This window comes from Microcebus murinus, chromosome 7 (genome assembly GCF_040939455.1).
Source record: "Microcebus murinus isolate Inina chromosome 7, M.murinus_Inina_mat1.0, whole genome shotgun sequence".
In the NCBI taxonomy this organism is placed as follows: Eukaryota; Metazoa; Chordata; class Mammalia; order Primates; family Cheirogaleidae; genus Microcebus; species Microcebus murinus.
Genome location: NC_134110.1, coordinates 18,757,259 through 18,780,132, shown reverse-complemented (window position 1 = coordinate 18,780,132; position 22,874 = coordinate 18,757,259). Strand labels below are relative to the sequence as shown.

Below are 22,874 nucleotides of genomic sequence, written 5' to 3'. Positions count from 1 at the left end.
AAAGTAATCCAAGGAATACTGTAATTCCACTGTATGAATATCATACAAAAATCTTTATCTTAAATAGTAGTAATATTCAAGATTTTTCTTTTTTTTAATTTACTGAGGGGTCAGGCAAGGCTACATTTTACTAGAGGACAACGCGGCCACCAAGTAAGCTAAGTAAACTTTTCCTACTTTGCATGGGGTCAGTTCCACAGAGCCATCATGGCCCTCTGGATTAATAGTGCAGTGACACAAGGGTGGCTTTTGCTCCAAACCTGGACTACTGGTTTAGAGCCACCACTGGCTGCCAAGGACTTGAGGCATAGACTAACATTTTTAAATGAACCAATTTAAGCTTGAAAGTTTCCATTTCCTCCACACCCTGTCCTTAAAAGACAGAGTCCATGAATTCAAAATGCCGGGGGAAAGAAAATATGGCTCAGGTTGGGTGGTTTTTTCTTGTATTTTATTTTACTTTTTTTTTTTTTTAGGAATTGGTGTGTGAAAATAACAAAACAACCTAACAGTAAGCTTGATTACATTCTCAAAATGCAAAGTATACTTTTCTAAGTCACACTGTATTTTTTAATCTGGAAAAGATTGTTATTTAACCATCAAATACAGCTATAAAGGAAAAACAGCTGCTTCCATTTTAACCAAAGTGCAGCATGCAAGAGTAGACATCACCAGAAACAAAATCTCATCTTTTTTCTGTGCATATCCTTCTCAACACAAACCTGTAGTAGCTCAGATTCTCACGAGCACTCCCACAGAAGACTTACAAAACCACAGTGACTCCTGGTGGTCATCAGATTACAGCCCACCCATCACATTACACCCCAATCAGGACAGCAAAAGAGAAACAAAAACTCGAAAGCAAATAGGCTTACGATACCTGACAATTGATAAAATTTAGCTACAATTCCCTTCTCCTGTTCATCAAAGAGCATCAGGTCATCTTCATTCTCAAGTACAGCTTTCAGCACCACAAGGAAGCTCCGAAGGTAGTATGGATGACTCGGTAGCATTTGAGTTGTTTGACCAGGACCATCACAGCTTGACTCTTGCAACAGGGGAATACTGCAAGTGATTTCATTCAAGTCACTGTCACCTTTCAGAGGAAGCTCTTGGGTGTTACTCCATTTAGAAGCATCATTTGTAGAACTATGAGAGCTCGCCTCTGAATGTGACAACTGTGTTTTAGCTTCTGAAGCAACAGTCATTTTTACTTCTTCACAACTACATGCCTCACACTTTTCAACACCTTTACCATCCGCACCTGTGATACTCTCTTGCCTTACAAGACTGTCTTCTGAAGTAGACTTTAATTTATTCCCAAGAGTTAAATCTAGTGAAAATAACAAAGGACTACTATGTGAGAAGTCAGAGGTGAGGGCTGATTTCCCACATTCCTTTTGGCTTTCAGGTTCCTTTATTTTACTGCCTCTTACTATGTGTTCAGGAATATTCTCTTCCTTTGGAGAATCACACGTAAACATGTTTTCCTTTTGAGAACTGTTTTCCAAAATTTGATCCTTGTCCTCAATTTCTGAACAGTTATCAACCAGGCTCCTGACAACTGTGGAGTCATAACTCTGTGGACTAGGACTGGCAAATTCCTCATTCTTATCTATTGATTTTTTAGCCTTTGTGTATTTTCTGGACAATTTAGATGACAGGCTTCCCAAAGAAATTATTTTCACACTATGATTTCTCAGCTCATCTTGATTCTTGCACGCCAGGCCACCAGTACTTTTAAAGTAGGGACTGCTCTGCTGTTTTATGGCCATTTTTGCTGAATTGCTTTGGCCAGGGATTAAATCTGTCTTTCGTGGTGATGATTTCTTTGGTGTTGCATCTTCTAAGACAACAGTGGTTAAATCTACTGTGGACATATTTGAATTCTTTAAGCCAACCTGCACTGGATCAACTTGAACATCATCCTTGTTAGTGCACATTTCATCAAGGTGCCGGTTCAAGTCATATCTTGGCACCATTTTACTACAAATGGGGCATGCAAGTTTAGCAGGTGGTGCATTGTTAAAAAATGAAATTATAGAATTAGATGATTTTCTTTTAGTCTTGCTGATTGATAAGCTTCTACGAGGCCTTTTATTGTCAGGAGATTTCCCTTCCGACATTATGAGTATAAGGAAAACTGGGTGTTGCAAATAATAAAACACAGGATACCTCAAGTCAAAGATTGCAATGGTTTACTTCTACTTTCTTGACTTACAATAACCAAAAGTGAGATTCTATTTGGCCTCATGTTATTCGTTTAGACAACTTCTTCTTTCTACAAAATGAAACACATGTGGATTAAAAACATTTGTATAGGTTCAACAAGAAGGGAGGGAAATTCTAAAACACAGAAAGGCAGTATCTCCTGGGATGAAGAGACAACCCTGGGCTTGCGACAGGAGACCAAGGTCTACGACCAGCTCGGCACGAAATCTTAGTGTGTTCCTTATCATAAAATGAAGGAGCTGGGCTTGTAAGGGTGATTTCTAAGATATCTTTAAGAGCTAAAACTACCCGTTCTTAAAAAGAGACAATTTGACTATTCCAGACCACTGCATCAGTGACTTTTTCCGCCTGAGATGGTGACTATCCGCGCGTATCCCAAGGTGATTCTTTCCCCACAGGCCTGCAGACGAAAGGCCCAAGTCACGTGCATCTGTGCACAAGCCTGGCTGTCACCACCACGGCTTCCGCTACGAACCCGAGGCCCGGGAGAGCACGCGACCAAGCCCGGGCCTCCCTCCCTCCCTCGGTGCCCGGCCGCGCGATCCCGGCCCGGCCGCCCCGCGACTCCCACCTGGCTCCGCGGCCGAGCTCCCAGGCATTAGCAGCCGATCCTCGCGTCTCGATTCCACAGGCTCTGCAAGTGGAGATTCGAGTGATCGATCTCCGTCCCTTTCCAAGTTAAAGGCTAAGGCTGGGCTGAGCCCTGAGGGAACCTGAGCATCTCTTACCTGGAACGGCTGGCCGCCCTGTGCGACCCTGCACGCCTTCTCTGCTGCTGTGTACTCTGACGGGACCCCTCTTCCAGTGGGTGGCAAGGTTAAGCAATCTAAACCTGTTTGGTGGAGGAGCAAAACCGCCTCCTGGGAGAAGACATAGGCAACTTCTATAACCAACAAGATAGCTTGGACTCTACTTAAGCAAACTCCTGGGAATCAGCAAGAGGGACAGCTCAGTGTTGTGCTAGACTTTCCAAAAGACTGTACTGATTGATCACCAGTTATCTGATACATCCATGTAAATGACATCAAGAGCAAATAATAAAATGTAGTAATTAGGATGTGATAAGTCTTGAGTATTTATTACTTTTGTTTTTACTATATTTTGTCAGGTTATATAATGTAACTTCTAATAATGGCTCTGTTTAACAGTTGAGAAATTAGCAATCAGCTCTGGAACACTGATACCAGCTGGTTCCAGCATATCCATGGCTGACCTAGAAGGTAACCTTGAGATCAGGCACTCTGTGTTTATTATCTTTTACCATAATATATCACTGTTGTCTGCAACAGTGGCTAGCACTGTGTAATTATTCATGAATATGCATTGAATTAGTGCATGTCAATGAACAAATATTAATAAACAAACAAACCAAAGAAAGCAAAGACATGAATAGGAAATTCAACAAGTATATATTGAGTGCTTATCTCATTCCAGGTACTGTTCTAGAAGCTGAAGATCCATGGCAGTGAACAGAATGAGCAATTGGGAGGAAAAAGGTGGGAAATTCCTGTTTTCATAAAGGATACATTCTAGCAGAGGGAGATAAAGAAAATACAAAAAATGAGTATTTAGTGAAGTAGAAGAGAAATAAAGCCAGAAACATCTTGGGGGGGGGGTGCCGAGATGAGGGATTACAGCTTGAAAGAGTGGTAAGGAAAGGCCTCACTGAAAAGGTGACATTTGAGCAGGCATGAGGGAGGGAAGGGTTTGGATGTTGAGAAGATACTTGTAGGTAGGGAAAATCCCATGTTTGATAAAAGCTCTGAGGTAGAAGCTTGCCTGGGGGGGAGGGGGGATGTCTAAGGACTTCAAGGAGGCCAGACGACTGGAGCAGAAATTGAGTGAGAGGATCAGCACAGGGCCAGATCCTGTAGGACAAGGGTCAGCGTTCTGTAAAGGGCCAGAAAGTAAATATTTGAAGCTTTGTGGACCCTGTGGTCTCTGGCAAAACTAGGCAACACTGCTATTGCAGTGTGAAAGCAACCATATACAGTATGTAAAAAATGAGTGTAGGGCCGGGCACGGTGGCTCACGCCTGTAATCCTAGCTCTTGGGAGGCCGAGGCGGGCGGATTGCGCAAGGTCAGGAGTTCAAAACCAGCCTGAGCAAGAGCGAGACCCTGTCTCTACTATAAATAGAAAGAAATTAATTGGCCAACTGACATATATATATAAAATTAGCCGGGCATGGTGGCTCATGCCTGTAGTCCCAGCTACTCGGGAGGCTGAGGCAGAAGGATCTCTCGAGCCCAGGAGTTTGAGGTTGCTGTGAGCTAGGCTGACGCCACGGCACTCACTCTAGCCTGGGCAACAAAGCGAGACTCTGTCTCAAAAAAAAAAAAAATGAGTGTAGTTGTGTGTTGCAGCTTTTTCACTCCTGAGCTTGGTAGTGAAGGAATGAATAATTAACTCAAAACACATAGTGTTTAGAGAGAAGGTGAGAAAGCAAAATCTAAAGGAGAAAACGGCCTCCTCAGCTAAGTTCCTCCCCATATTTATTTCTAAGGACACGTGCAAAGGTTCAGGGCCGTTTGCTAATTTAACAACTTCCATACAGGTCAACAGCTGACCTTCACATAGAGCAAACAAGCAACTTCAGGCAGACGTTTTCTCCTGACCCTTCATTCACCTTGCTCACATTCTTTCCATCTGTCCATCCTTTCTTTCCAGACCCAGCCCCCACAGTTGTGCTCCAATAAAATTTATTTACAAAAACAAGTGGCTGACTTGCCATCCAGCTATGGCTTGTGCTTTGCTAGCACCTGATACAGGGACTTGCTGGTCACTGTGTGGGTTTTAGCATTGACTTTGAGTGAGATGGGAAGAGGGGAGATGCAAAGATTTTGAGCACAAGCTCCAAAAGGACCATTCTGTGTGTCATATTAAGAACAGATGATGGGGAGGGGGTGCACAAGCATGGAAGCATAGAGAGAGGACAGGGAAAATAGAAGGCTAATGTAGGAATCCAAGGAGAGATGATAATGGCATGGGTCAGAGAGCTAATGTTGCATTGATAATGGCTATATTCTGGATGTATTTAGAAGATAGAGCTAGCCTCTGCACTAGCAAACAGGAATGCAGAGTGCAAACCCCTAGGTTCTTCTTGGCCACTGTGATTGACCCCTGGAGATAAAAATCCAGAAAGGCTTTCCTTGTTGCTTTGGCTGATTTTTAGTCCTCATTCTCTACCCATCTGGAATAAGGCTTAATGCATTTCCTTCAAATCATTGAGAGCCTATCAGACAAAAGGCAATTTTCTCTGGATGGGAAGGTTGAAACAATGAGCACCTGGTGTTAGAGAAGACTGCAGATGCCAGTCTACCTTCCTGACTGCACCGAGCTTCTAGATTCACTTCTAGATCATACCTGTCCTCACCGCAGCTGATTATAGATGGTACTGTATAACTGACGCTAAGCCTTGGCTCACATAACCTGAGATCAATTCTCAAAGGGGAAAAAAGTAAGGCACTTGCATGAAAGTGCTACTGTTCTATGAAATGATGACAGGGCAGTGGGAGAAGAAAATCAAGACCCCAAAGAGCAAGGACCTCTCCTATGCACAGCTGGTTGTGAGTGGTACGGTTGGCTCTGTGCCCTTCTCAGCCTTCAGCCCAGCTCTTGCTCACCGGCCCACTCACACGAGCTGGCCTGACCTTCCCATAGGCCCGGGCCATGGTGAGAGCGCAGCAGGATCAGCTCAGGCAGTGCCTGTGCAGAAAGGGCCTGGAGAGCCCAGTGAAAATCAGATAATCAGATGGGTTTTCTAAACAGATTGAAGTTTTTCTTTTTTTTTTTTTGAGACAGAGTCTCACTCGGTTGCCTGGGCTACAGTGCTGTGGCATCAGCCTAGCTCACAGCAACCTCAAACTCCTAGGCTCAAGCGATCCTACTGCCTCAGCCTCCCAAGTAGCTGGGACTACAGGCATGCACCACCATGCCCGGCTAATTTTTTCTATGTATTTTTAGTTGGCCAATTAATTTCTTTTCTATTTTGAGTAGAGATGGGGTCTCGCTCTTGCTCAGGCTGGTTTCAAATTCCTGACCTTGAGCAATTCTCCTGCCTCAGCCTTCCAGAGTGCTAGGATTACAGGGGTGAGCCACGGCGCCCGGCCCCGATTGGAGTTTTTCTTTTCACATCATGGAATTCTTAATCTGCCATCGATGCAAAGACAGGCTCTCAAGAGTTTTTATTATAAAACAGAACAATGACAAAATATAAGCTTACATATTAATATTTACATTACTTTTAAAACACATTACAGCTTTAATTTATGAACAGAAATATCTTGTCTTTTCTTCTTTTTCTTTTCTGTTTTCTTTGCATCATTGATTTGCATTTTTACTTGATCTTGTAATTTAGAAAAGAATGCTTGGGATGACTTTAAGGCCTTGTCTTTACCTTCATCCTGCAATTAAAAACAAAATATGCTCATGCTATAAAATATGCTTATGAGTGAACAGCCAAAGATATAATAGTATGTTATGATTACAACAATGTATAAAAGTATAAATATGAAAAAGGACCAGAATTACAGAAAATTCAATCAGTTAGCATAAAGGTATTCTATACATCCTATGCTGCTACAATTACAATTTACAAATTACAATTCTTGTAATTTAAGGGAGAAGGAAGTGGAAGACAAACTGCTACCAGGACTCATGTTACCACGAGGACCCTGCATGAAAAACTCAAGGGGGTTTAAGGCTGCAATTCCAGCCAGTCCGCAGTGGGCCTCTCAATTCTGCAGGTGGGCTGCCAGCTGGCCCAGACATTTCAGTCTAGTAGACATTCCCCAAACTGGCCATCCCCTTCTGCAAAGGTCCCTCCTTCAGCAGTTTTCTTCCCTTGTCCTTACCTTCATTAAGGAAGCCTTGCCAGCTTTGGTTAGCTGTTTTAACTTCTCTGAAGCTATTGCTTTGGAGTATTTCCCTGCTTGTTCTGGGTTGCTTTTCTCAAGCAGTTTCCTCCGCTTCTCCTTTTCCTTTATTTTCATATGCTTTTGATATTTCTTTTTCCTCCGTTCTCGTTTCTTGTCTGTAGCTGTTTTCTCAGCAGCTGTTTTTATATCTCCAGCTTTATTTTTCTCCTATTAAAAAAATAACCACCAAAACACTAGTGTTAACTAAATTAAGAACACAGTTAATCTAGTTTAGCTTCAACTCAGGAAACTGGAACAAAAGAAATCGCGCCGCAGGCAGCTAATGGACTGTATGTCTCTGGCCAAGTATGTCAGGAAGCAGAGCAATCCTCACTTGTGTTCCAAAGAGCTTTGGTTAACTCAGCTCTTTACAACCTGGTATATGTTTTTGACAGCACAGACTCTTAAAGCAATGATTCAATTCCCAAACTAATTTATAATGGCAGCATGGAATGCTGGGTCCTCAAGCTAACAGCACCAGAGAAGCAAGCCCTCTACAGCATTTAGACACCAGCATGGGCTTCAGGGACATGTCTGAGACAACCTCTGGCCTGAGGACAGGGGTCCCAGAGACCAAGTAACACAGGGAGGGAAGGTAAACATCTCTCCAATGAGGATCAATTTTCTCTTTTCTCCTCAGCTACCAGCCTGTCCTGCCAGGGCTGTCACCTGTACAGAGAGGGCAGAGGCTCTGATGGAAGGGGTGGGTAGAGATATAGTGCAAAGTAAGTGAGGAGGGAAAAACAGGGCCCTGGTGCTAAGCCAGCCAGGAGACTAGGGCCTGGTAGAGACCATTACTACTGTATAAGGCATGAGCTTCAATGTTCAGGAGGCAGGGGACTGCCCACATTTCATATATCCAACTTCTTCCATGATACAAATGCTCTAATCTAGACCCAGATTCCATTATTAATAAGTATTACATGGATAAAATTGGGGGGAAATGCTAATATTAAGTTATTGCTAATACATATGCTATAGAAGCAATTTGTTTTAAGCCTAACATCACTGCTAGTATTCAGATTGGATTATAATAAGATACTGACACTGGATATTTAAAAACTGCTCTTATAACAATTCTGAAACTTACACCTCATAATAATGCCTGATTATAGGAGACTGGTGTTCAAGTATTACAACATTATTATTTGATTACACTTAGAAACTGCTGAGATACATTAGGGTAAAAACTACAAACTCAAGGAAAATGACATTAAATAAATGGGGACCTGGCTACAATCAGCTAACTTGTAAACAGACACCTAATGTTTCAACACTAGCTTCTTACCTTGATTTCCTCCGGGGCCAAGAGAGTCGCATCACTAACACTCACTGGGGCCACCTCCTCCATGGTTATGGCTGGCAGATTTGACACAACCTTAATCTCTGGTACAGCCTAGAAAAGAGAAAACACATTTAATGAGAAGTCAGAAGTGGTCCTAACATAAAATGTGTTAATTGTGAACCTATTAAAGTATAATATATAAAATACTTTGTTGATTATTTAAAACGCTAGATGTGTTGACAGCCAGTCTTCAGCTGACTAGAATGATGGCAGTGCTGGTGGGCAGCACAGGCTGCCTCAAGAATCTATGAGACCTGGCTATTTTAGGGTCTTTTGTCTCAAAACTATTCCAAAAGCACTTATTTCTACACTTCTGCAAAACATTTCTGCCATATTCAAACACCAGTTCTTTTATTCTCTTCCCATACTACTGATATTTGCCACATATGTGAATATTCTCAATTTACTGTTTATTTATAAGGAACATTGTGTTCCATTCTACAATTTAAAGAGAAATATGGAGAAAATGGAGACAGTCCAAAAAACAAAAAAGGATGGCTAATGATTGGGGAATGGAATCTATACAAATGGTGTGTGAAATAACAACATGAATATGAAAAAAGCACGGGGAACCTATACTAACAATTCTACATTTCTTAAAAGGAAAATGAAAGGCTTTTAAATTTTGGAATGTGAAAACAAACACATTCACTCCTTACTTCCCAAGATTCCAAAGAATGTCTGAGGGTTTCCCCATGTCAGGCTCCAGGCTATGGAAGAGCACACACATTTTATGCCACTTGATGATTAGAGAGCAATGAACAACTAGCCAATGACTACAAATGTACTGTGGTGCTATGAAGAAAAGAAACCAAGCACTGACACACGAAGGGGAAGGCCACACTTGGTGAAGGGCCAGGGAATGTCTGTGAGGAGTGGGGAGGTATCTAGCCTGAGTGCTAAGGAGCTAGCCATGAACAGAAGGGCAGCCTTTTTGGCCACAGCAAGAACACAGCAAGTATGAGGAAGGGACTTAGCCCACTGAAGGAACCAAAAGATCAGTGTGGCCAGGAGGAGCAAGCCAGGGAGACCAAAAGGGAGGGAAAATCCAGATCACAGAGGGCCTGGTAAGGCTTGGGCAGGGCTCATGTCCTTCACATGAGTAAGACTATCTCACAGCAAGACCTGCTAGCCAAGAGGAGTTGAGTAATTCCATGCATCTCTTCATCTATTTTACACAAGTCACATTAGGCACTTTGGGAATGTAAAGATGATTCTGTCATCAAAACTTACTCTCATGTAATTACAACTCGATTAACACACAAACACACACACACACACACACACACACAGACCAGGTACAGTGGCTCACGCCTACAATCCCAGCACTTTGGGAGGCTGAGGTGGGAGGATCACTTGAGACCAGTTCGAGACCAGCCTAGGCAATGAGATTCCCGTCTCTAAAAGAAAAGCCACTGTACTCCAACCTGGGCAACAGGATGAAACCCCATCTCAAAAAACAAACAAACCTACCTCACAAAATAGGAAATAGGTGATAGAAGCTTATTGTCTGTTTAAGAAAACAAATACATTGGAAAAATCACCTAACCATCAGCTAATCAGAAAGTATCTTGGAGATCACTTCTGCACAGATAAAAGGTAAAGCAATTTGCCTACATCATAAAGCTCATTAGGAGCAGAATTAGACTCAGGTTCCAACTTTTAGAATAGTCCTTAATTCACAACATTCTATTTTAGACAACACAGACACCAAATGGCAAGAAGTGAGCAAGTACTAAAAGATGGTGCAAGCAAGGTTTATGCGTTCATAGAAGGTGGTGAGTAGGAGGAGATGAAGTTCCAACGAGTGGGCACGTACTGAGTCACGTCTGGCTGACAGCCAACAGACAGAAAGGGAGAGCATTTGAGAATATGGGTTTGGCCAAGGGAACATCATGCAATGGAGAGAGCATGCCCTAGAGTTAGTTCTTCATCTCTGACCTCCCAAACTTTGGTTTCCTTACCTGCAAAATGGAATAAAAACATCTGCCACAGTGTTTTTGTCATTAAGAGTTAATGTATGTAAAGGACATAGGAGGTACTCAATAAATGCCAGATATAGATACCCATATGTCTCCAAACCCATCATACAATGAAAATGCAACAGAAAACCGACAGGGAGAGGAAAGGAGTCTTTGTGGCTAAGGGTCTAGCAGGGTCCCAGTGGATATCAGGTTGGATCAGCAGGGGAGAACCAGAATTGTCAGGGGACCAGAAGTGAGCCTTGCTCACAGATACACTGCCCATAATTTACAAGGAATTACTGCAGGTTAGTATCCTGAAAACAAATAAAGACCTAATCTCATAAAAGCTTAATGAATTATTAAGGTCACATCTGTTTTTATCTACACACTGAACTGCTAACACACTTACCGGTTTAGGGATGAAATGGAAGTGTGAGAGGGCATCCAATTTTAAGAAAAGGGAATCCATCATCTTCTGAATTTCTACATGCTCTGGATTTTCTTCCTCTGCTGTTTTTTGCTTAGGAAGTAAGTTCAACAACATCAGACTAAACAGCTTAATGTATATCACAGGACAAAATATTAAAGTCAATGAGGGAATTTCCCAGTTTCTCATCACCAAGGCTTTAGCTACAAAGAAACATTCCAAAGGCAAAATTAATGGTATCAGTACCACAATGGTACCAGCACCTAGCAAAGAAAAAACACGATGTGCATTTTAGGAACTACAGCAACCATTACCTCTAACACTTAGAACTTAATTTAATTCCCTTGGTATTTACTTCTGTCAAGAACTAAGCCATTCCCACTAAGATGGCTATAAGAAAAAAAAAAAAAAAAAAGGAGAATAGTGAATGATAAAAAGCATTGGTACATGGGACTACAAATTAATACAACCTCTGTGGAAAGTAATATGGAGCTACCTGAAAAAGAGCTACAAGTAGAACTGCCATTTGACCCAGCAATCTCATTACTGGGCATCAACCCAAAAGAACAAAAGCCATTCTATAAAAAAGACATCTGCACTAGAATGTTTATAGCAGCACAATTCACAATTGCAAAGATGTGGAAACAACCCAAGTGCTCATCAATACATGAGTAGATTAATAAAATGTGGTATATGTATATCATGGAGTTCTACTCAGCCATAAAAAACAGTGGAGGTCTAGCACCTCTTGTATTATCCTGGATAGAGCTGGAGCCCATTCTACTAAGTGAAGTATCACAAGAATAGAAAAACAAGCACCACATGTACTCACTATCAAATTGGTACTGACTGACTTAACTGACCAACACACTTAAGTGCACATATAGTAGTAACATTCATCGGGTGTTAGGGAGGTGGGGGCGGAGGGGATCGGTATATTCACACCTAATTGGTGCAGTGTACACCATCTGGGGGATGGACATGCTTAAAGCTCTGACTCAGACGGAGCAAAGGCAATATATGTAACCTAAACATTTGTACCTTAATATGCTGAAATTAAAAAAAAAAAAAAAAAAAAAAAAAAGCAGATGTGGAGGAATTGGAACCCTTGTGCATTGTTGGTAGGAATGCACAGTGCTGCAGCCACAGTGGCAGCTACTTGGCAGTTCCTCAAAAAGTTAAACAGAGAATTAACATATGACCCAGCAATTGTAGTCCTAGGTAGACACCAAAGAGAATTAAAAACAGGTACTCAAACAAATACATGTACGCAGCACTATTTGCAATAGCCAAAAGACAGAAACAGCCCGAATGCCCATTAACAGATGGATAAACAAAATGTGATATATACATACAATGAAATATATTTCAACCATAAAAAAGAAATGAAATACTGATGCATGTCACAATCTTGAAAACGTTATGCTGAGTGAAAGAAGTTAGACACAAAAGGTCACATATTAGGCATGATGTAGTGGCTTATGCCTGTAATCCTAGCACTTTGGAAGGCTGAGGCAGGAGGATCACTTGAGGTCAGGAGTTCAATACTAGCCTGAGCAACACAGCTAGACCCCGTTTCTGCAAAAAATTTAAGAATTATCCAGGCATAGTGGCTCGTGCCTATAGTCCCAGCTACTTGGGAGGCTGAGACAGGAGGATCACTTGAGGCCCACGAGTTTGAGGTTTCAGTGAGTTAAAAGCAGACCCCTACCCTCATGCCCATGTGATAAAGTGAGACTCTGTCTCAAAACAAAAAAAACAGGTCACATATATTGTATGATTCCATTTATATGAATTATCCACAATAGGCAAATGCATAGAGATAGAATGCAGATTGGTGATTGTCAGGGGCTGGAGCAAGGGACTGATGGGGAGCAACTGCTTAATGGGTATGGGGTTTTACTGTGGGGCCATAAAATGTTTTGAACTAAAGGTAGTGGCGGCACAACACTGTTCTAAATAAATGTTTCTGATTTATTCATTTAAAAATGGTTAATTTTATGTCATGTAAATCTCACACCCATAAGAAAGAAAATACAGAAAGAACTTAAGTGTTAATATAGACATCATCAAATTATCCAAATACCCTCTTGGATTGTAAGGGCTCTTACATGTCTTTTCACTTCATTCTAGGAAATAATATCTGTGAAATCAATTATCTGATATACGGCATTTTTCTGATCCATATTACATATACAACTATGACTAAAGGCTCCTTCATGGGCTGTCTACCATCATCTTATTTCAGAAGTAGCCTAGCTAATTAAAATACTAGAACTCCAAGTAATTAAGATACTCAAAAATTCTCCAAACTCAAAAATTTCTGAACTGGCTGTTGACTTCTGAGAGAAATAACACTAACATTTACAGAGCTAGCACAAACTGTCACATTAATAATATTTATTAATATTTATTAATAATTTTTAACTTTCATGGTTGCTAAATACTTTGCATACCTACTAAATCCCCTCATAGTAGCCAGGAGATGTTCAACAGACATCAAGTGAAGCTGGTTGATGTCAACCTTCAGCTACCACCTTGGGTTGCAAGACAGCCAGGAAGAAAAACTTTACTTCAAATCTTTTCAGTTCTTGGACTTCACTGTGGCCTCAGGGCACTGTTTGCTGTTGCTGCCTGAGTAACATTCATTAACAAAATCTGCCAGGAATCTTAAATGGCTTTTGTAGAATAAAAATGACATCTCATCCTGACCACATTCCCAATATATCAAATGCGAAGGAATAATTCAGTTATTATATCGGAATATGATATTCTTGGGAATATGACCTTGTGCTGATATTTAACCAGAGATTTCTTTTAGAATTTAAGCAGAATAAAAATCAGACCTAAAAATCAGAATGAATTCATAATCATATAAAATATACCAGGAACTTCAAAACATCAATGAGGAATGATTTTCAAATTATAGCACTACAAAAATTGCTTGAAAGTTAATTAACCAGTTGTAAAAGTGTCAATGTCTAATTGCAAAGTAATACCTTCCCACCCCCTCACACTCAGTGGGAATATTATAAACTCTCTCTTCCTAACATGCTCTGTCTCTCAGTTAACAAAGTGACCAAAGAGCTTGAGATTTCTGTTTCATGATTTCAATAGTCAAGAAAAGCCTAGTTCTCTACTTTTATTTCTTTAGTAATAATGGTTTTGCCTTACAGGCTTCCTTACCTGGTTGAGTTTGATGTACTCCTGTTCATAAATTTCAGCAAGGCTCAATTTACTCTTCTCATGGTCTAATGTTAAACGTTTTTTATATTCATATGCATCCTCTTTAGGTTTTTCTTTACGTACTACATCGTCCCAAGCCTGAAATATAAAGGGCAGGTAGGACATAAGTTAACAAAATCTATAATTTATTTTCTAGTTTCACCTTAAGAATCTTCATCTGAAATATTTATTATTTCAGAGTAAGCAAATTACAGCAAAAAGAAAGTAATTATTTCAACCTCTGAAATGACTATTCAAGTCACAAAGAATAAACATTATGAATAGCAAAGAGGGCATTACTCAAATATTCTTTTCTGTTTTTGCTTTAAATGAGTCTTTCTTCTGGTTACCAACTTTAATCCCACATTTTCCCATGAAAGTTTGTTTAAAAGTCAAGCCTTATGTTTACCTTGTTTCACTCCAAATTGTAAAATACTCTGTGGATAGTACCCAAACTTCAAACCCTTTCTACTTGAGACACAGAAGTGTGGATAAATATTATATACACATTTTATAAAGCCATCTCTTACCATCCATGCCATATACCTAAGTTTTACTCTAAGTTTACAAAATCAGATGCATTCTTCAACAAAACTCTTTGCTAGATTTTCAACATTTGAAAATGTTTTTAAAACTGCAGTACTATTATATAGCTAGGATTTCAATGTCCCCTCCAAAACTCATATTGAAACTTAATCCCCAATATGGCAGTACTGAAAGATGGGGCCTTTGAGAGGTGATTAAATCATGGGGGCTCTGCCCCATGAATGGATTAGTCCATTTATGGGTTAATAGGTTATCATGGGAGGGGAACTGGTGGCTTTTTAAGAAGAGAAAGAGAAACTTGAGCTAGCATGTTAGCACGCTCAGCCGCCCTCCATGTGATGTCTTACACTGCCTTAGGACCGTGCAGGGAGTCTCCACTATCAAGAAGGCCCTCACCAGATATGGCCCATTGACCTTGGACTTCTCAGCCTCCATAATGGTATTCCTTTTTTAAATAAATTATCCAGTTTCAGATATTCTCTTATAAGCAACAGAAAACAAAGACACACATACTATGTGATCTACCACATGAGATACTGTGTCTAAAACCAAGGGTTCCATGTGTGACCATGGCAAGCCAGTCATCAGCTTCATCACACCACCCAGAAGACAAGACACAGGAGGGAGAATACTAGCAATGGCTTCTGGCTCTCCCTCTCTCCTGGGGCACAATGCCTATCTTTCCTGGTACTGGTGAAGAGACACACCTCACAAAACAAAATATGAAGATACCCTTAGCCTAGACTTAAGGCTATTAAGTGAAGAACATTAAGTGAAAATAAAGAGAGGAGTCCTATTCCCAAAATAATCTCATATTATTTCTAAAAATTTCAATGACATTTAAATTAAATGTAATTCTTACTGACCTGATCTCTTATCCTCTGTTTAATGATGTCTTCTAGTTGAAGGGTGGTTTCCTCTGTAATCACAGGTGCTAAAGGAAATCCAACATGTATTCATTAGGTAGATAATACACTAGACCACTGATTCTCAAATTGTGGTCATTGGAACCACAGCATCAGCAACACCTGGGAACTTGTTAGAAATGCAAATTCTTGCACCAACCCTACAGAATCAGAAAGTGGGGAAGGTGGTCAGCTATCTGTATTTTAATAAGCCTTCTGATACTTCCTTAAGTTTGAGAACCACAAAACTAGAATGGTAGTATGTTCTAATAGTAGTATGTTCTAATATTTTTATCCCAGGTACATGGGAACTCTTCCCCTCTTTTCCATTCTCTCTTCCACAGAAACAGAATGAAAACTCATTTTGACTTAATGCACAAGAAAGAGTTCAATGAGATGAGCAGGGTTGTGGGTTGGAGTCAGCAATTTAATCAGTGGACAGTGACAGCATACAAGCCTTGTAAACAGATCACTACAAGAAATTTGATTATGGACTATACATTAGGTATCATTAGTGTATCGATGCTAAATTTCTTAGCTGGATTAATGCTGTTGTGGTTATATAGGAGAATGTCCTAGGTCGTAGACGATACATGTAAAAGTACATTAAAATGAAGTGTCATGATATTGGCAACTTACTTTGAAATGAATTAGGGAAAAAAGGGGCACATACACAATCATACATACATGGGGGAAAGAAAGCAAACATGGCAAAATGTTAACAAGTGGTGAATCCAGTTGAATGGCATATAGATGATCACTGTACTATTTTTTCAACTTCTCTGTATGTTTGGAAGTTTTTAAAATAAAATGTTGGGGAAAAAGAAACATCACACCAAATCTTTCTATGAAATGGAACCATAGAAAAAGCACAGAAATGAAGACTACATAGAAGCCCAGCAGGCACATACCCATTCGGACAGCATGGTCGAAGTGCAGGGTCTCCTCTAGAAGGCTGTTTTCTGGTCGCTTCTGTGCTGTCACTTCCCCTTGAAGCTGCCAAGGCTTTTTTTCCAACAACTCTTTTTCTAAAGATGCAATTTTTTCATTCATCTAAGAAGGAGACAAAAGAGTTAAGCAAATAATATTTTAAAAAGTAGGAAAGCAAGAAATGTATTGTTCCTCGATATAATTGTTTTGTTCTTGCCACCCGTTTATTATGCCAATGACTTCCTATTCCTGTTGTCTGAGGCAGGGTGAGCTCCAGATGACCTCTTTTCCCCATTGATTTGAATTGTCATGTTTATAATACACCAAGTTCCCCCAGAAGCATTAGGGTTTATTTCTGGGCTCTATTCTTTTTCTTTCTTTTTTTATTTAAAGAGACAGGGTGGTTTCCCACCTTCCTCTAGGCTGGAGTACATTGGTATGATCATAGCTCACTAAGACCTAAAACTCCTGGCCTCAAGCAATCCTCCTGCCTCAGCCACCTGAGTAGCTGGGAGCACAGGTGTGTGCCTCCAAGCCCAGTTTTATTCAAATAATTTACCTAGTCACAAGCTACTATCAATTTTAATTATTAGTGCATCCTATAGAAATTTTTTGATTAGAATATTAGTATCTGATGGAGCCTGACCCTTTTTACTCCACACTCTACTCCTAATTATCTCTAACTTCCAGACAACAATCATGACCTCAGTGTATAAAATGCCAGCTTTTTCAGCCACCTTACAGAATTCTCTTATTTTCCTAATAGCTTTTCAGTATCTTCTCCAACTATTAATGCTTTCATTTTAGTTTTCCTTATCTCTTATCTTTTTCTATTGTAGTTGCACTGGCTAACACTTCTAAAAAAACATTAAATAACAGTGGTAATTATCTTAGTGAACATTTTGTTTTATTTGGGATTTTAAAGAGATGTTTCTAGAATTTCACCATTAAGCATGATGGCAGCTTTTGGCTACATGTATTTATATTCTATTAATACACAGAGTGAAAAAAAATTAGAAATGGATACTGCATTTCATCGAATGCTTTTCTGGCATATATAGAGGTAACCATATGGTTTTCATCTTTAACCTCTTAAAACCAAGAATTCTATTAGTCAATTTCCTAATACTGAATCAAGAGAATGAGGCCTACCTGGGTGTGTGGCATTATTTCTTCGTTGTATTACTTAGGAGTTTTTCATCACTATTCATATATGAGACTTTGCGTGTGTATGTGTGTATCATGTGTGTATTTTAATGCTACCTTTGTCAGGTTTAGGTTTTCATGTTATAACAATTTCATAAGAAAATAGTTTATAATCAACTACCTATTTCTTGAAGGTTTGATATAATCTCACAGTAAAATTAAACCTTTCTTTTTTGGGTGAAGAGCGTAAGAGGAATGAGATGAGAGGACACTCACTCATTGACAAGTTTCCTTTCTTTTATGGTGTTTTATTTCTTTAGACTTTATCTTCAGGGAACAATCTGATAATCATGACTTTAATACAGATTCTCATTTTTTAAATAATTCTTTTGATATACTTGGTATCTTTCGTTATGTGCTTATTCTCTTTTTTAATTGTGTGATATAATGTTAGGGTGGATAAATGATAGAGCCAAATGATTGGAGCCAGACTACATCTATTCAAATTAAGTGACATTTCATTTGTCTCAAATCAGGTCAAAGAGAAATAATTTTTATCAACTTTGGAAGATGTGTTTGAGATGGTATTAATTAAAATTCAGGCTATGTGGCACTCACAAAAATCATTTGTGAAGTACCTTAAAGAGAAAAGCAGTGTGCTGCAGAGCAGCTGAAACAGTAACAAGAAGGTCACAGCTTACTAGGAGACACATGCCATACATATCAAGACATTAGGGACAGAGAAAACAAACAACTGTTTTACACACAGGCCCCAAATTGAAAGCCATAAGGCGGGAGATACAGGCACTGATTTTTGCAGATTAGATGCTTTCCACATGGCATCTCTATACAGTGTGCTTTACAGAGAGTAGAAGCAAGATTTTTGTTTTTAAAAGATGGTTAATATCCTCTCACAAAAAACAGATGGGAGAAAAAAAGGTTAATAGTTCCAACAAGAAAAAGTGAGTAGATTAGTTAATAGCCTGAGTTCCACAGTCATGTTAAGCATATAAAAAAATCCTTAAATTCCTAATAATTACCTTTTCCTGTCTTTTTTCAAAAGAGGATTTAACTTCATCAGAATTTTTCTTTACATTTAAAACACTTGTATCTTCAGTTTCCTCATCATCTGGCAAAGCAAAGGTTACTCTTTTCAAACTTTCTTTATGTTGTTTATCATCTTCATTTTCTTCAAAGTCATTATCTTCATCCCTACAACATTAAAATACTTATAAAAGGAAATATACTACTTTTCATTAGAAAAACAAAAGGAAACAAATTTTCCGTTAACAAAGTTCTTCTTTTATATACCTAATGCAACCAAATAGTCAGAACTTCCAAAGTCACTCAGTTAAGGAACAACAGAAGGAATTATTTAGGTGAAATGCTATGTTAAGTAATAGAATAGGCCAGCCAAAGTGGCTCATGCCTATAATCCTAGCACTTTGGGAGGCCAAGGCAGGAGAATCATTTGAGTCCAGGAGTTTGAGACCAGTCTTGACATAGCAAGATCCTGTCTTTACAAAAAAGAAAAAAAATTAGTCGTGCATGGTGGCATGCACCTGTATAGGCCCTGCTACTCAGGAGGCAGAGGCAGGAGGATCACTTGAGCCCAGGAGTTCAAGGTTACAGTTAACTGTGGTTGTGCTACTGCTCTCCAACTTGGGTGACAGAGCAAGACCCTGTTGGAAAGGAAAGAAGGAAAGGAAAGAAGGAAAGGAAAAAGGAAAGGAAAGGAAAAAGGAAAGGAAAAAGGAAAGGAAAAAGGAAAGGAAAGGAAAGGAAAGGAAAGGAAAGGAAAGGAAAGGAAAGGAAAGGAAAGGAAAGGAAAGGAAGAAAGAAAGAAAACTCTACTATCTGATCTTAGAGAATCTAATTTCTTAAGATAAACACATTTGACAACTATGAGCACATATTTATGAATGCACAACTCCAGCTTACAACGTAAAAGATAATTCAAAATACTTACGTTTCAGAAATGCTTAGTTCTTCTATTTCTTCTTCAGCAATTTCTTCCTCATCTTTGTCTGAACCCAGCTCATCATCATGAGCACTTGCTATGTCTTCATCACTTTCAACTGGATCAAAGAAATCTCTGTATTTCAGGTTTCTGGAACTTTTACTTGACTAAAATAAAAAAATTTTTTTAATTTTAATTAAGGATAGAAAAATACATTAAAACATGCACCTATTTGTATGTGTATTGTATATATACATCATTTTCCAACTTCAACACTACAAGCCAAAAACTGTTATTAAGGAAAATCGGCAACCAGTAACACTACCATACAATTATAAGAATTGGAAAATAAACTGAATTTAAATATAGATTCATTTATAACTGATAAAATAGAGCACAATATTCCACAACTCTAAATCTTCTAACTATAATTCTCTCCTAGAACAACAGAAAAAAGACCTAGTTTGAGAAGGAAGAAAGTACTCTTTCTCCTTCCTCAAAACTTTACCTTAGGTTTTTGACTTCCAAATAGTCCTCCCTCATCTTCATCAGAATCAACATCTTCAAAAAAATCAATATCTTCATCCACCTCCTCATTTTTTTGTTCTTCTTCTTTTTCTATGTTTTCTAAAAAGGCCTCCATTTCAGATAGTTTGAAAAATTTATCATCTACTATGGATTTTTCTCTTGGTTTCTTAGGCACTTTGCTTTGTACCTTGCTCTGCTGTTCTAATTTGCTGATATCAAAGTCAAGGTCAGAATCTTCATCACTAAAAACTGGGCTTTTCCTCAGATCAAATTTATTTGAGTTTTTAGCTCTTTCATCCTCTTTAGGACCATCAGCATCTATGTCTGATGCTTCTTCCTGCTCCAAAACTTGTTCTAGGTCCTCCTGGCCATCAGCCTCCATCTCCGAACCATCCTCTTCACACTCTTGTTCTTCACTCTCTGGGAGAAGACTGATGTCTTCTTCTTTAATTGTTTCACTAACTGCATTCTGGAAGTATTGTAAAATTGGTTCATTCTGCAATTCCAGTTGTTGCCAGATCTGCTCATCATCAAAATTGTCTATCACAAGTTTCCGTAAAGGACTCCCATGGCTCCTACCCTTCTCTAGTATTTTATTAAAGTCATAAAGTACTTTTGTTAAAGAAGTAAATTTTGATGCTAATCCATCTTGAATCCTATTGGGGGGGGAATTAAATGAGATTTAGAATTATGGGTAATAATTTCATAGTACTGAATTAAAAGAATAAAAAGCCCAACTCTTGTGCAAAATCAAATTTGAAAGAAGTGCCAATTTTGAGTACAGATTCTGGCCCCCAACAATGTATTATTTTGCTGATTAGCCACACTGATATATAAAACTCTCAGCTAAGTATCTAAATATATTGTATAGATTTTAGGTAGGAAAACCATTACAAATCTATTTGCGTAGAGCTATACAGTGAATAGGCCTTAAATTCTCAACTCTGCTACATTTTATACCACTCCTTTCATTCAGTCAGTCAATGGTCAACATTTGCTTTGGCTGGAGTGGTCAAGGAAAATCTCTCTTGATGTGACATCTAAGATAAGACTTTCAGATAAGGGGACAGTCTTACAAAGATGTAGTAACGTGTATTCCTGGCAGAAAAACAAATTCTCCAAGACGTAAAAGAGATTGATGAACTCAAAGAACAGAAGAGTCAGCATGGCTGGAGTGTGGAGGAGGCAGAAGGGGAGACCGGAGAGGCTGCTGGGAGCCAAATCAAGCCAGGCTCAGGGAAAGAATTCGTCATTTTAAGAGTACTGAGAAACATCAGAAGGTTTTAAGCAGAGGGATGAAATGATGACTTACACTTTGGAAATATGGCCTATAGAAGAATATTGAAGGTGGGGTGATTAGAAAACTGATGCAGCATTCCAGGCAAAGGATGATGGTGATTTATGCAGAGCAGTGAATACGTTGAGAAGCAGGGGATTCAAATTATAGATAGACCTGGAGTAGACCTGAAAAGGTCGCTAAGAAAAAATGAAGACATCAAGTAAGCAGCCTAGCTGGATGTCTATGCAACTGGAAAGACATAAGTGCCATTTACTGAGGAAGGCTTGGGTGGTGGAGCACAGGAAACGACTTCAGCGAGGGCAGACAGTACAGGTGGGTAATTAGAAACAACAGTTCTATTTTGTACACAGTGAATTTGAGATGCTGAGTATCGAGATTTTTTTAAGTGTTAAAAGCTGTATATTGTGGATCTCCCAGTTGTGTGCTGTTGAAATCAAACTAAGCTCAGATAGTCTGTAGTTGCTGTGAGCCTGGAGCTCAAGGGTGAGGTCAAAGTTTGAAATATAAATCTTAGTCGTAATTTTATAGACCATATTTGAAGTTCTTTAACAAAATACGTAGGAATCGCTTGTGCTGGGAAGAGAGACGAAAGGCAGTTCTAATTCTCAAGAAGCTTAGTCGTGGGGGTGGACAGACAAGCGACAAGTTCATACTTTCAATAAAGTGTGATGACAGGTAAGCATTGGGTGCTTTAGGGGCACATGGGAAGAAACAGCAACCAACATACTTTGTGTGTAGAGGAATGGGGGATGCACAAGCTTCAAGGGAGGCCTCAGAACGTTAACAACCGAGCTTAGTTCGATTTCAAAACCACACAACTGGGAGAGCTACACCATACAGATTTTAATAATTTTTAAAATTCTAGGGGAGGGTAAACTGACATTTGGGGAAAAGCGCCCTACACTTCCCGTATCTCCCGCCCGGGCCTCCCAGTTCCAGATTGCAACTCAAGCCCACCCGAGACCCAGGCCGCACCCGGAGCCGGGGATCTGTGCACTTACGTGAGGAAGCACTCGGGCCGGTCGGTGGCTTTACCGACCTCCTTCAGACACCGCTCCAGAGTGCGCCGACGCCAGACCCGCGGAGCCATGGCTGTCAGCAGCTCCGGTCGCAGCTACGCATGTGAAAGAAAAGTCGCCCGGAAACCGCGCAGCAAAGACGCGCCTAGAGCAACTTGGAGGTCGGAGCCGAAAGTTCCGCTGCACAAAGGTTCCGGACCCACCCCAGCCGGAGCCAATGGCAACGCGAGAGCTTTCACTGGGCTTGCGTAGAGGGGCGGGGCGGGAAACTGAAAAGGGCCGCGGGTCGGCCCAAGTGCCTGTGGACATTCTCCGAACTTTCTGTTTTGTAGGCTTGAGGGGCCCATAAAGAGTGACGCGTCCTGGCTTTAAGTTTCTCCTTTAAAGTAAGTGGCTTCGACAACGTCGTGCTGTAACAGAAACTCAGCT

At 39.9% G+C, this 22,874-nt stretch overlaps 2 protein-coding genes across 2 annotated transcripts in view; both read right to left on the bottom strand.

The window, feature by feature from the left end:
- FAN1 (FANCD2 and FANCI associated nuclease 1) overlaps positions 1-3,302 on the bottom strand; it is a 35,075-nt gene extending 31,773 nt beyond the window's left edge. Inside the window, exons 1-2 of the mRNA XM_012764617.3 lie at positions 2,804-3,302; positions 881-2,281 (exon numbers count right to left, since the gene is read on the bottom strand). Coding sequence (XP_012620071.2) covers positions 881-2,126 — 1,246 coding nt within the window. The 5' untranslated portion in view covers positions 2,127-2,281; positions 2,804-3,302. The remainder of the gene's footprint in view (positions 1-880; positions 2,282-2,803) is intronic.
- A 3,087-nt stretch (positions 3,303-6,389) lies between these two features.
- MPHOSPH10 (M-phase phosphoprotein 10) lies at positions 6,390-22,839 on the bottom strand. The gene is made up of 11 exons (XM_012764611.3): positions 22,428-22,839; positions 20,107-20,782; positions 19,608-19,765; positions 18,679-18,850; positions 16,474-16,615; positions 15,524-15,591; positions 14,073-14,210; positions 10,869-10,979; positions 8,439-8,546; positions 7,088-7,318; positions 6,390-6,637 (listed from the first exon to the last, which is right to left on the bottom strand). Exons 1-11 carry the CDS (start codon positions 22,514-22,516, stop codon positions 6,488-6,490), a joined length of 2,043 nt encoding a protein of 680 aa, XP_012620065.1. The 5' UTR covers positions 22,517-22,839; the 3' UTR covers positions 6,390-6,487.
- Between the last annotated feature and the right edge of the window lie 35 nt (positions 22,840-22,874).

Excerpts from the sequence above, each read along its gene's own strand:
- MPHOSPH10 (XM_012764611.3), bottom strand. The coding sequence starts at position 22,516 with ATGGCTCCGCGGGTCTGGCGTCGGCGCACTCTGGAGCGGTGTCTGAAG. Across the intron at positions 18,851-19,607 it reads GAACTAAGCATTTCTGAAAC|GGATGAAGATAATGACTTTG; the intron begins GTAAGTATTTTG and ends TTAATGTTGTAG. Across the intron at positions 16,616-18,678 it reads TTGAAAAAAGACAGGAAAAG|ATGAATGAAAAAATTGCATC; the intron begins GTAATTATTAGG and ends TCTCCTTCTTAG.